General features: G+C 36.0%; 1 protein-coding gene across 1 annotated transcript in view; it reads right to left on the reverse strand.

Moving 5' to 3' along the window:
* Positions 1 to 1,860: 1,860 nt before the first annotated feature.
* LOC127975264 (exocyst complex component 4-like) overlaps positions 1,861 to 13,463 on the reverse strand; it is a 102,161-nt gene continuing 90,558 nt past the window's right edge. The window contains exons 15-18 of the mRNA XM_052579181.1: positions 13,082 to 13,223; positions 10,972 to 11,150; positions 10,731 to 10,890; positions 1,861 to 3,531 (exon numbers count right to left, since the gene is read on the reverse strand). Of these exons, the coding sequence (XP_052435141.1) occupies positions 3,294 to 3,531; positions 10,731 to 10,890; positions 10,972 to 11,150; positions 13,082 to 13,223 (719 nt within the window). The 3' untranslated portion in view covers positions 1,861 to 3,293. The remainder of the gene's footprint in view (positions 3,532 to 10,730; positions 10,891 to 10,971; positions 11,151 to 13,081; positions 13,224 to 13,463) is intronic.

The raw sequence follows: 13,463 nt of genomic DNA on the forward strand, positions 1-13,463 counted from the left end.
TTCAGTTAAGGTACCAATAAAATGTCATCTGGTAAAACCCTGAAAATAGAGGAGAGTATGACGCTTTAGAAAAAGGATGTAAACTCATTTGGAGCCCACTTCTGTCACTCTCTCTCTCTCTCCAGTGAAGTCTTACAACTAAACAATATCAGTGGTTCTGGGAAAAATATATGAATATTCTACCCTGAGCTCTGTCGCATAAGCCTGGCAATTTAATATGGAAAATCTCAATTGTTGCATAGTTTTTTCCAATGCTATCTCACGACCAATTTGTATGTGTTTTACGAGGTGGCGAATTCGTACAATCTCATTCATACGATTTTGTACGATTTGTCTTAACCCCAATGATGGGTAGTTTTAGGGGCGGGGTTAGGTGTTGGTCATTGGTACAAATTCATACGAGTCGTGCAACTCGCAAAATATGTACGATTTAGCGCAAATCGTATGAATTTGTACTAATAAGATCGTACAAAATCATACGAATTAGCCACCTTATAAAAATTTGGGTGAACTACGATCACGTGACTGTTTATGCAAGCAAAAATATCAGGACAGGCTGTATGTTCATTTATAGTTGATGAGTGTGTATAATACAACCTTCTTTTAGACTATTTAAACTCCACAGTAAATTTTGCTCAAATAGGTTAATGAATGTGTAAAATGAATAAAGGTTTGTGTGAGGGTTTTGTTTAATGGATAGAAAATATTAAATCAATATGAATGTCAATGAAAATGCCACAATAAACTAACAAACAAAATGTGTGTGTAGATCACTCACGGGCAAAGAAAGACATAGACAAGGGTGCTGGAGTCCTGTAGCTGACTGTCCCAAGTTGGACAGGCATTTATACACTCGGTCCTCCATTAATTCACAATCATTCTCCATTTCATGCAATAAAATAAAATAAAATAAAAATAAAGGAAGTGTTGGCTACAATGAGTCAAGTGTCTAAGAAAATGATATGATAAATGAGTAAATTTCATGTTTGAGTGTTGTTGTATTGACTGTATTATCTCTCTTCTGCCAAAGATTGATTATTTGACACCATTAATTACGAAAACAACTTTGTATCCTTCTAACCAGACACTAGTAAAAACTTTCTTCATGTGAGAAGCTTAAATAATCTTATCTGGTAACCAACCATAGATACGCTTAAGTAACGTCAGCGTTGTGCATACGAATTAGCAAATCTAAAATCTGACTCAAGTTCTTTTAAAACATGTTATTAAATACATGTATAAATAGTAAATTAACACTTAGTATTATTATATTTAGTATTACACCAATACAGATACTGTACACACAAACACACACACACACACACAGGTATTCCTGTCATTAACGGGACATGCCAGATGCTTGATGGTTTTTCTAATGTACACACTGTATTTTCTATCCCCCTTTCCTCACTCTAACCCTAACCCCTCCACTTCAGCATTTTTAGATTTTCAGAACTTTTAATTCTGTATGATTTTATATGCTTGTTTCTTAATGGGGACCAAAAAATCTCTTCACAAGGTCAGAATTTATTGGTATTAGTATACTTGTGGGCACATTTGGTCCTCAAAACAAAGGGAATACCTGCACACACACACATGCACAAACATTTTATATAATGTAAAAATGATATTACATCAAAGTATTAAATGACTACATGATATTATGTATTCTTCAAAAATAATCTAGTATACAGTATGTGTTCTAAGATGTTTTCCCTGTATTGTTGACAGCACATTCATCAAGTGAAACATGAATAAAGTTCTAAAGTTAAATGAAATTCACTTGTGAAAAATACAGATGATCTCTTCAGGCAAGCCAATACAAATTGGATTGATAGTACAAACAAGTTCCAAAGCTCATTTCTGTTATATTCATTTATTTTCATTTTGTCATTACAAGGCAAAATCCACTTTGAATCCAGTAGTCTAGGGCTGTGAGAGGCTCCTCGGGTAGAAGGACTTTACAGCAGTTGACTGACATTTCAAAAGCATGTACACGAAGACCTCATATGTATTAAAACCCACACACAAAATACATACTAAAATACACAAAAACAAAGGCATGAAATAGTGTTGCACTAACATATCTTGTGCAAAAAACATCAGATTGTGTTGCAGTACTGTCTAAATGAATTATAGTTGAATTATAGTATAATGCTAACAGGAGGGCTTGAGTCAGTCGCTTCATTGCAGACCCCGATAATGGCTTCAACACAAATCCACACACTTCTATCCTAGCATGTACAGGTTTAATAAGGCCGCTGTTACTAGATGCATCACAGGCATAATAAAATAAGGCAGACATGACACTTATAATGTCTAACCATTGCTCTAACACATCTTCAACATTCAGACTCACTTCTAATGTGCGAAGAATATGAAAGATCACCGCTGTGTTTCTCTCTGTGGCAACCTGGTGGCAATTATTGATTCGAGTGGTCGAGTCACTTTGACGGATTGCTCGGGTGGCTTCCAGCTGAACGCCGGTGTTCTGTATCAATGGCTTTCACTCTTGCTCTATTCTTCATAATTAATGAACTAAAAATAGCCTAGAACAGACCATAAGTGATCTGTGTTTGTTTGAACAAGGAATAAAAGGTTCCGATTCAGATGAAAGCAGACACAGTCAAAGGGCAGTGAAAGTGAAATTCGACATTTGAAGTGATATTTAAATATAGATCAACATCAAGGCTTAGAAACGTTTTTCTTTGCCTGTTTAAACCACCAGGGAATCCACTGTTAATAGTGATGACTATGTACCCACGTCATGACAATTATACTTGCAATGACTAGGGAGAAATTTAAGAAATGCTGTAGGGGGTTAGCGATTCCTATTTCCTCTCGAGCAAAACGAACAAATCAACAAGTGATAGGCAAAGCCACTTCTTTTTTTTTTCCTGATAAAAAATCCTGGCATTTTAATCTGGCATCTGTTATTCCAGAAACAAGCTCCGGGCACACAGGAAGATTCTATAATTGAGAGCAGAGATTTGATAAAGTAAGAAAATGAGACGAAAACGTCCCTAAGCTACAGTGAGTGAATCCGTCCTCTCGCTCTGAAACGAGTGGCCTGGTTTAACCAGAAATGATACAATGGATTCATTTATTAGACTATGTCTGTGTGTGGTCAGAAATGTATCTTACAAATACTGGAAAGCAAGAAAATGAAATGAAACCAATATCAAACAACCACTACATAAAGTTTTCTTGAAAGTGTGACTTGACTCAAAGCATGTGACATTAAGGAACTGCAATAACGTGGACCCTTTCAGAGGTTGGTAGATACAGTATGTCTAGACTGTAGTGATCTTCTTATCCTTGGTAGCCTGTTTGATGGCAGCCTGTTCGCATATGATCTCTTTGAGGCGCTGCAGCCGCATGTTCTGCACGGTCAGGTCTCCCACGCCGGTCTGGCTGCGGTGGAGGAGACTCAAAGCATTGATGTACTCCAGCTCTGTGTAACGCACCCCTTGATCCACCACCAGGTTTAGCAGCTCATCTGCTGTATTATACAGCATCTCATAGTACTGCCTGCAGAGAAACACACAGAGAGAGAGAGCTGGTGTTATTTCATAGCATCTCTCTGAAACAAGGTGGTGAAAATGTTGCAGAACTTGAGTCACCACATATTTTTTGCTATTGCAAAAGTTTATTATTTCATTAAATTTTAATTATAAATATAATTGTATATATATATATATATATATATATATATATATATATATATATATATATATATATATATATATATATATATATATATATATATATATATAAAATTATATATATATATATATATATATATATATATATATATATATATATTTATTTTCTATAAAAATTGTACAGCTATAAAATGTTTACAGCTAGAAATTTTTGGGAGCAATACAAATTCATTAAAACTATTCCATGAAAATTATGGAATATGGTATAAAGATTGAATTTATTATGTTCAATCCATTTCAACGACTGAAATCGTGATTCAAAACAGTTTAACAAAACTGTTAACGGTGTTTGCAATACAAAATAATGTCAAATGAGTAAAATATTATGTAAGAAAAGTGGTTTAAAATATTTAAAAAAAGAAACATTTGATGCATCAAAATATTTTAAGAATGTTAATTCTCATAAACACAAATGATATCAACAAAATGTTGGAACAAAAGAATGTAAGCATGTAAATAATGCAACGAAATGAAAGTTGTCAGTAGAGCTGAAACTCTTTTACACTGGGCCTACTGTTTTCTTTTTGTGAAGCTATGGATTCACAAAACTTGTTGAGAACATCAGACCATTTTTCCATGAACTCTTTGGCCCAAACATGCTGTTGACCAATGCAATGGAACAACATGCATTAAACATTAGACATATAGTTCAAGGAGACAACTTATGCATACACACAACCACACAAAGATCTTACAACTTTTATTTCAGCAGCAGAGGCACATTTGTAACCGGGGTGATAAGAGCTGAATGCATGTTGACCCCATCAAAGCAGACGACTCCTTCAAATCTCTCTCTCATGCTGCATTACTCAGACACAGCAGGACTCTCTCTAACTCCCCCATCAAGCTGACACACTCCTCCAGCACATGTAAATGATAAAGCCATGCCAGACATCACAAGGACTTGAGGTTATGAACTTCTGGAGATATTCAACTTCTGAGAAACCATGGAGATCCATCCAGCAACCATCCAGAAATACTAGCAAGAAGCTAAAACCACTCAAGAACACCTTAGCAGCTGTATAGCAGTGCCTTCGCAACTACTTCAGGAAAACTAAAGATCTAGTAGAAGTTATGAGGCCAATTTTACAGTGGATGCTGTTTTAAACAACTTCAGCAAGACTTTACTCCATTTCTTGAAGACCAGCAGAGAAATGTCAATCAGTCCAATTGCTGGAAATGGGGCGCTAAATGAAAGACATATCTCAGATATCAGCTATCTTCTACTAAACCTTCTTAGTGAAGAAGATTTTCAAAGTACTTGGAAATAATGGTGTTGCCCTTACGGCTCTAAAATGCTGAGCTCTAATGCTGCAGATTAACACTAACATGAAAAATCAAATGATCACAGAAAAAAAAAAATGATTCAACCCAAAGTGCTGAAAAGGTTGCCAAAAAGTGTGAATGTGAGCACAAGTGCACCTGCAGGACAGAGAGAGGGCAGTGCCATTAACCCCCATTTATCTCTGACGGTGAAAAAACACAGCCATTTATAACAGTCTTGACAGTACAGTGTCCCAGTAACCCTTCCTGTGCCAGGACGTTAATCCACCAGACCTGGGCTGTCTGCTCATTAGAGCTCAAAACAGAACAATCTCATATATAACACTTCATTTGGCATAAAACAGCTGCATCTTCCAAGAACAACAGATTCAAAACTCTTTTTTTCACCTAATCTCATGTTAATCTTGAGTACCTATAGTGTAGTACTGCATCCTTCATATATCCAAAAAGTCTTTAGTTTTATCACATTTATAAAAATACAGCTTTCCGATTCTTTCCTGGAGGCGTGCAGGCACTGAAATGACGAGAACACAGAAACGCACTTGCTACACTCTGTTGCTGCCCCGGAAAAACGAACTGCATCCACATAACGCTGGGTTCTTTGGGAAGCTGAACACGGTAAACTTTCCCTCACATCCAAAAACACACTTATTTGGAGACATTCTCGAACAAATTCTATGCAGCGCTGGTGACAATTTCCAGATGAAGCGCGTTGATGTGAAGGGTCTCGATCTCCTCTGGTCATCATTTGCGCGGGCGCGGGGAGAAATGCTCATATAAGGAGTTCCACCATCATCTACATCATTAGATCCACGATCGAAAAAAAAAACAGCCTGAATACACAAAACACCATTGTAACCCCCCCCCCCCCCTTAAAATAAAATATAAAATCAAACTCGTTGTTTGAAAAAAATTTGTCATGGTATTTCTCATTGTGGTTTAACTTGATGTACGAAAATAAGTAAAACTAAAAGTGAAATGAGGATAAAATGAATAAAAAAATTATAGAAAAACTATATAATTAAAAAAAAATATCCCAAACATACATAATAATTAAATTAAAACTGACTCTCTCTCTCTCTCGCTCTCTCTATATATACACAGTATATATAGATATTTAGACAGACATAGATAGATAGACTCGGCAAGCAATTTCCTGGGGTCTTAAGTTAACATAAAGAGGGCATCTGGCTATTTGTTTGTTTGATTGGTGTGCCAACTATAACATTCTCCACACTTCATTTCCCACACATTTAAAAGCATTTAAGGAAACGGCGGTGAGTTGCTAATCTGATTTACTCTTTCCTCTTCTCTCCCAATCCTCTTTCCTATTAGAAGATGATAAAGAGCAGGAACTTCTCACACATTGAACTTGCACCTGCGTGTGTGTTCTCTGAGTGCCATTAAGTTTTAATTAGACTGTTTCTGTGTGTACAGTAGTGCATACAAAGGGCATTAAGCTAATTTATGATGCATGCAGCGAAGGACGCTGGGAGATGTATGTTGGCGCTAAGGGACAAAAAACTTAAATCAGCACAAGTCATTTCCTCCAATTTCCAGCATGTACAATATTAAAGCCATTAAGGGCTGCCTCTGTCAGCGCAATGTCAGCAGCACATTAGTTAGCAGCTGAGAGAGAGAGAGAGCAGGCGAGATGCCCAAGACGATCCTCTCCATCAAACAGAACACACATACTTGTCACCACAGTAACAAATGCCAATGCTTTCCGTGTAAAAGAGCATATCAGGCTTTCAGGACATTCCCCCCTGCATGCTTGACAGGTCCGATTTTCCAGTTAATGGGAACATTTAGCAGACAGTCTGCTCTTTCGTCAGCTGCTCTGTTCTAAAGCGAGGTGATGAGGCAGTCTGACCCTGGTCTACATATTAGATAACACCTCAACAGAAGGAGTCTTCGGATAGGAGGTAGAACAGGCTAAAAAAAGGTTCATAGACTGTGACTGGGCTGCTGCTGCAGTAGATGTAGAGCTGCACAATATCCTTCAGCTTTTAATTAAATGAGCCATTATACAACCCAACAGCAGTTAGTCAAAAAGATTTAAAATGTGTAAAATAATAAGATAAAATAAAAAGTGAAAAAGTGAAATATTTCCTGGAATAACAGCAAAGTAAAGAACATCCCATAACTGCGAACAGATGTGAAAATACAGAGCAATAAATCCAGATAAACACAATAAACAGATATGGAGAAAAGCTGCATGTTACTCACATACGATTAAGCAGAAAGACTAATGTGCCGTCAAGTGCAGCTGGCGGTTTGTTTTGTGGTTATCGAGAGCGCAGAGCAGCCGCAGTCTAAACAGTCCAGGCCACATCACCCTGACCAATAAATAAATGTCATTTTTAAAGAAGCCTTTACAAATGTCCTCACAAGACAGGGGCTTTTCCAACAGCTTGGCCTCTGACCCTTGCATGTCAGTCAGACAGTCTCTGAAGTGTGAATTCCAAACAAGTCCCCCTTTTCTTACTGAATGAGAGCATGATCTAGATTTGACACTGGAGGAGAGAGCGAACGTGATCGTCATTTGCCATGTGCTACTGACATTAAACACTGTACAATGTGATAAACGACAGGACTTTTTGAGAACTTCCAGTGTTTTGTTGTGCCTGGGGATGGGTTTATCCAAGATATATATATATATATATATATATATATATATATATATATATATATATATATATATATATATATATATATATATATAAAATACTACAACTGCATGGAAAATTCAATTCTATTACAGAAATTCTAAATTCTAAAACAGGTCATGTAAATTCAATCAACCATGATTTCAGCCTTTACTTATTGGCATTTCTGTACACAATAGACATCAGATGGTCTATTGCAAAAGTTTCCTCAAAGTTTACATTCAAAGGTCTGCGTCAGCGTCAAAAGGGCCAAAATTATTACTATAAAACTTGTTTTTAATAAACATGCTTATAACTTTATATAGCAATTCAACTTTATATATGCTAATTATCATATTCATTACGTCAAGTTGTCCTTGCGTTTATTCTATGAACTGTTACTGTATTGAACTTACTGCCAAGTAAAGCAGTTCTCATGTACATCATTTCTGTTTCTGAAATAGTACAATGTAACCTAATGTCACTCTAACTGAATTGCTAAAATCTTGAATTATAAAACGCAATACGCTGTTATATAGCCGTGAATTATATTACTTTATTTATGTCATGCAGCACAAACATCCGTCTGTGTAACAAACTATGTGCATATTTACAGACAAATGTTCATATGTCCAGTCAACAGTGACTGGTTTTTGGAAATGCTGTTTTGTAATCATTTATTCACAAGTCTTTCGCGGTTCGGTCAGTTGAATGAACAGACAATTCAAAAGAACAGCATTTCTTTTGAAACATTATTAATGTCAATTATGTTCAATTTAATGTGTACTTCATGAAAAAAAAGTTTGTTTGTTTGTTTGTTTTAAAAAAGAGAAAACTCCAAATTGTATATGTATACATTTTTAATTTATATGTATTTAACATATGCATCTACTGATTCAAAATGTGGATCATACAGATGAAATATGAAGAGGTTCTAGTTTGTCCTTATGATCGATCCCATCCATTTTGCACGTTTAAATAATATACAGAAACACTGGAGTTAAAAACATGCACATACATGTTCTCCCAACCAGCAGCCTCTTGCCAGGTCTGGGTGACGTTGATTAGACATTACTGAGGCCCCTGCAGGACTCTGGGACATGGCCTGGCTCAGTCTAAGACTGTGAGCAGATGGTGTGTGTGTGTGTGTGTGTGTGTGTGTGTGTATGAGTGTGAGCATGTAGCAAGAGTAAAAGCACTCTGGTTTTGCTTGGGAACTGGACCAACACCACGCACGCAAGGTCATTTCAATAATAAACTACAAGTAAAGTTGTTTACTCCTGATTTAAACGACAAAACCTCCGGCAGTAGCCCTGCACACTCAAATGACATTAATTGTACTTACTTAAATGAATAAATGTGCTAACTACTCCATTCCACATTTCACGTTGAAGTGCTTTCTACCCTCACGCCATTTTTCTCATCACTAGATGGCGCTGTGACCAAAGCCTGCCATAAGAGAGGAGCGCCGCTGGGTTTGGCTACTGCACTGCTCAGCTTTAACTCAAATCAATGGTTATTACTGTGTCCTTGGCCCCGTCGCCCACAGCAAGCATTCAGGTGGGAGAGTGGCCAACAATTCCCCTTCTTCCTCACGGGCCTTTCTCCATCTCCCAGCATCCACATACATGCTTCCATCTCTCTCAATGAATCCCTCAACCCACAGATGTTTACACGCATTCAAAGCTGAATGTAAATGACAGAGGGGTACAGCTGCAAGAGTCTAGTAGTGCTATTGTGCTTCTTTATTATCTTGTTTTCCAAGCGGTTTATGATGATAATGCCAATGTATTCCTAAAGGGTTTACAGAGAGATGCTCTCTCTACTATGTGTGTGTAGGAGGGGTCAATCAGAGGAGCCTTGATAGATTAAACAATGTATTAGAATTCCAGTCACCACCTGTACCACCCATACATCGCACAACATCATATATGAAAGAGAGAGAGAGAGAGAGAGAGAGAGAGAGAGTGGTCAATAAGCCAAGTGCTGTAATAATCATGCAAGAAATCCACCAAGTATTAATTTGCATTAATTTGCATTATTAATGTTTGTACAGCAAAATGCACATTATTTTAACTGACCTGAAAGTGATCTTCACATAAAAATTTTGAAACATGATAGTTAGTTAATTAGTTAGTTATTTATAGGCAGTTAGTTATAGGCTGGCTGGAAAGAGCTGAAATTTATTAAGAGATTATTTTTTCCAGTTTTAATATCGCTAAAGAAAACATTTTCATGAACTGAAAAAGGATGCAAAAAAAGCATAACTATTTAATTTAAAAGTAAATATTTCAATGACTCCAAAACGAACTAAAATAAAATTATTAAAATTTTATCAAGATATATTTCTTTATAATATATTAATTGTTCGCATTTATGTGATGGTAATTTCTTTAAAGTTATTTTTGGACCCCATAGAAATCAACTTTAGTTGTAAAAAATATTTTCTTTTAAAAACAAATCTTTCTCTTTGGAGAAGGCCAAGCAAAGTAGCTTCGCTTTCAGAACGAAACACGCAGTGACTCCACGACGATAATACAAGTTAAGCCTTTTTTGTCTTTGAACATCTGGGTGGCGTTATGCCAATCTTTCAACATTGTGACATAAAAAATTACAGCACGATCGATAAAACTTAATAGTAATTATTAAATAATTAAATAAATAGAGAAATTTAGTTCTGCTACGTAAATTATATTTGTTAATATACTAACTTTGGCAGCACAAACATATTAAATATAAATATAAATAAATTATAACTATAGTCAAACAAACTAAAACTGAAAATAAACAAACATAGCCAATATATTTTTGTAACTGACTTAGTTGTCTATTTGATGATTAACTTTTTGAGACTAGTAAAACTAAATGACAACTAACTAGTTGAATAGCAAGGTTGACTACTTTATCTAGATTGTTTTTGTGTATCTGAAACCAACGCATCCTACTGAACCCTAAACAAGCCTAAGTACACAAGTTTTTCTTAACCCCGATTGGTTGAGGAGTTGTTTAGGCTAGTTGATTTTGAAATGATGTAGTACTGCACATCCCTCCTGAGAATATTTCTGTATTCTACCTGGCGAAGTCCAGATCAGCCTCACGTGACATGGTGATGTTGGTCAGGTTCTGCTGGAGCACAAAGATATTTCTGCACATCTTCTTGATGCCGGACTCACTGATGCGCTTGAAGTACTGAGCCCCGTTTATCAGAATACAAGAAATCAGGTGACCCAGACCTGCACAGAGAACATGAAGCTAGTCAGAAAACAAATACTGCTTCAGTCATCAGCTTCCTGTTGAGGCAAGAGGTCACTCACCCTCAAAAATGTACTGAAACTTGTGCTGCTGCAGGGCGGCTCCCATCACTTCTTCTATGGCACTGATGTCTTTATTCAGCTTCACCACCAGGGGGTCGTAGTCCATGCTGGCTGCATTAGCCACGATGGCGTAGTTGCCTTGTTTTGCCAGAGGAATCAGATAATGGAAACAGTGGACCCTGATGGGGAAGAGACGACAGGCACGGAATGACAATTACGAGATGAGACGGATAAGAACTTTCCCGAAGCTTGAGATATGACATGTTTTAACTCGCACAGGATTTCACCTCAAAAATGAATAATTCGCACATGAAAAAGTCTTTTCATCAGACATTCCTGGAAAACTGCAATTAAGATGCCTTTGATCATGTGAACTAATTATTTTCACATTTGGAATATTTTATCCATTTTTTTTATTTTAAAACTTTGTATTAATATTCCTCTATGACAAAGGCCTACAGTATGCAGGTCCAAAATAATAAAGAAAGAAACAGAAGTAAATAGATTTATGTTTTAAATATATATAAAGTTTTAACTCAAAATAAATCACACATAATACATACTATACTAATATATAGTTAATTTATATATATATATATATATATACATTGGTAGATGTTCTTAACTGATTTATTTTATTTATTTTTTTATTGATACATAATAAAATGTTTTTTTTTTCTGTTATAATAGTATGTACAGCATGTGTAGTGTGTGTGTGTGTGTGTGTGTGTGTTTGTGTATATATATATATATATATATATATATATATATATATATATATGTGTGTGTGTGTGTGTGTGTGTGTATATATGTATATGTATATATATATATATATATGTATATGTATATATATATATATATATATATATATATAATGTGTGTGTATATATATATACACATATATATATATACACACACACACATATATATATATATACACACATATACATATATACACACACACACACACACATATATATATATATATATATATATATATATATATATATACACAAACACACACACACACACACACACACACACACTACACATGCTGTACATACTATTATAACAGAAAAAAAAAACATTTTATTATGTATCAATAAAAAAATAAATAAAATAAATCAGTTAAGAACATCTACCAATGTCCTCAAAATTCTGTTGGAAATGTTTTTCTTCAGATTATTTCCACATAAACACATAATAATTATTATTAAATGAAAGAAATAATGAAAACCAGTTTGAATGTGAGTTATTGTTATCATATGCGATTAGTGGTAATGGCACTCTAGACTGTCATCGGTCCTCAGAGAAATGCCAGACGCTGGTAGAGAATATCTCGCTTTACTCTATAAAGGCTGAATGAACTGGATGATGGAATGTCCTGTGAGCAGGTGCATGTGTGTTTGTGGGTACAATCTGTGAAGTGTTCCTGGACTAATAATCCTGCGTATAGGTGCACAGAGTAAGAGCATTCTTGGGGCAGAAAGAGAGTGAAGGTGAGATGGACATGTTTCAATTATGGCCTCCAACAGCCTGCAATAAACCTCCCCTTTCTCATTCGCCATTAGAAAAGCTTTAAGCGAAGCCATCCGCTACCAAATCATAATGCCTGTATTCTCGTCTTCTTACCTTCTCTTATAGCTTAATTTACCCCAAGCACTGTCAAGGGAAATTTGCTTAATGGAAAAAGTCAATAACGCGTAGCATAAGAGACACAAGTTTTTGTTTCCAAATCATAAACAGGTCACATAAGCTAAATGATATCTGAGAATAAACATGCAAGCGGGAGGGAGGGCCTGTGGAGGAGGGTACGCAGAGTAAATGACCAATTGGTGCTCTTTTGGGCCGGACACCCTTAGGTAGACCTAAAAATACAACTCATTTAGTTCTGTTGTGACTCTACAATTTTCATAGTCATGAAAATAAAGAAAACTCTTTCAATGAGAAGGTTTGTCCAAACTTTTGGTCTGTACTCTATATATATGTATTGTATATATATAGTCTTGGCAATCTGCAGCATTTAAGTTGTTTTTTGTTTTTCTGAAGGTATCTTAAGACTTGTGTATGGAGTCCTTGCTTTAGATTGAGATGAAGTGGTCAGACCTACCTGACCTCAAGATGCAGCACCAGAAGGCACCGGTCAGCGATGTCCTGGAAGGATCTGGAGAGGTCAGTCAATGTCTGGAGGATCTGCTCTCGACTGCGGACGTTCTCGCTGATCGCCTGAGCATCTGAGCCTGGGGATACACCTAGACAAAAGAAAATAAACGAGAGTCTGAGCCATAAAAAAAAAAAAAAAAAAATTTGAAATTCACCATTATAGTCAATATACTGTACCAACACCAAGTGGAAATGCTTTCCAGACTTCCTATTAAGTAAAGTATTTGTTTTTTACAGTGTAGTTAATGAGATGCCAGTACACATATGGCCACAGGATGACTATCAAATGGAAAAGTGTGTGCGTGTGAGTAGGACACTAGGCGATCAAT

This window comes from Carassius gibelio, chromosome A4 (genome assembly GCF_023724105.1).
Source record: "Carassius gibelio isolate Cgi1373 ecotype wild population from Czech Republic chromosome A4, carGib1.2-hapl.c, whole genome shotgun sequence".
In the NCBI taxonomy this organism is placed as follows: domain Eukaryota; kingdom Metazoa; phylum Chordata; class Actinopteri; order Cypriniformes; family Cyprinidae; genus Carassius; species Carassius gibelio.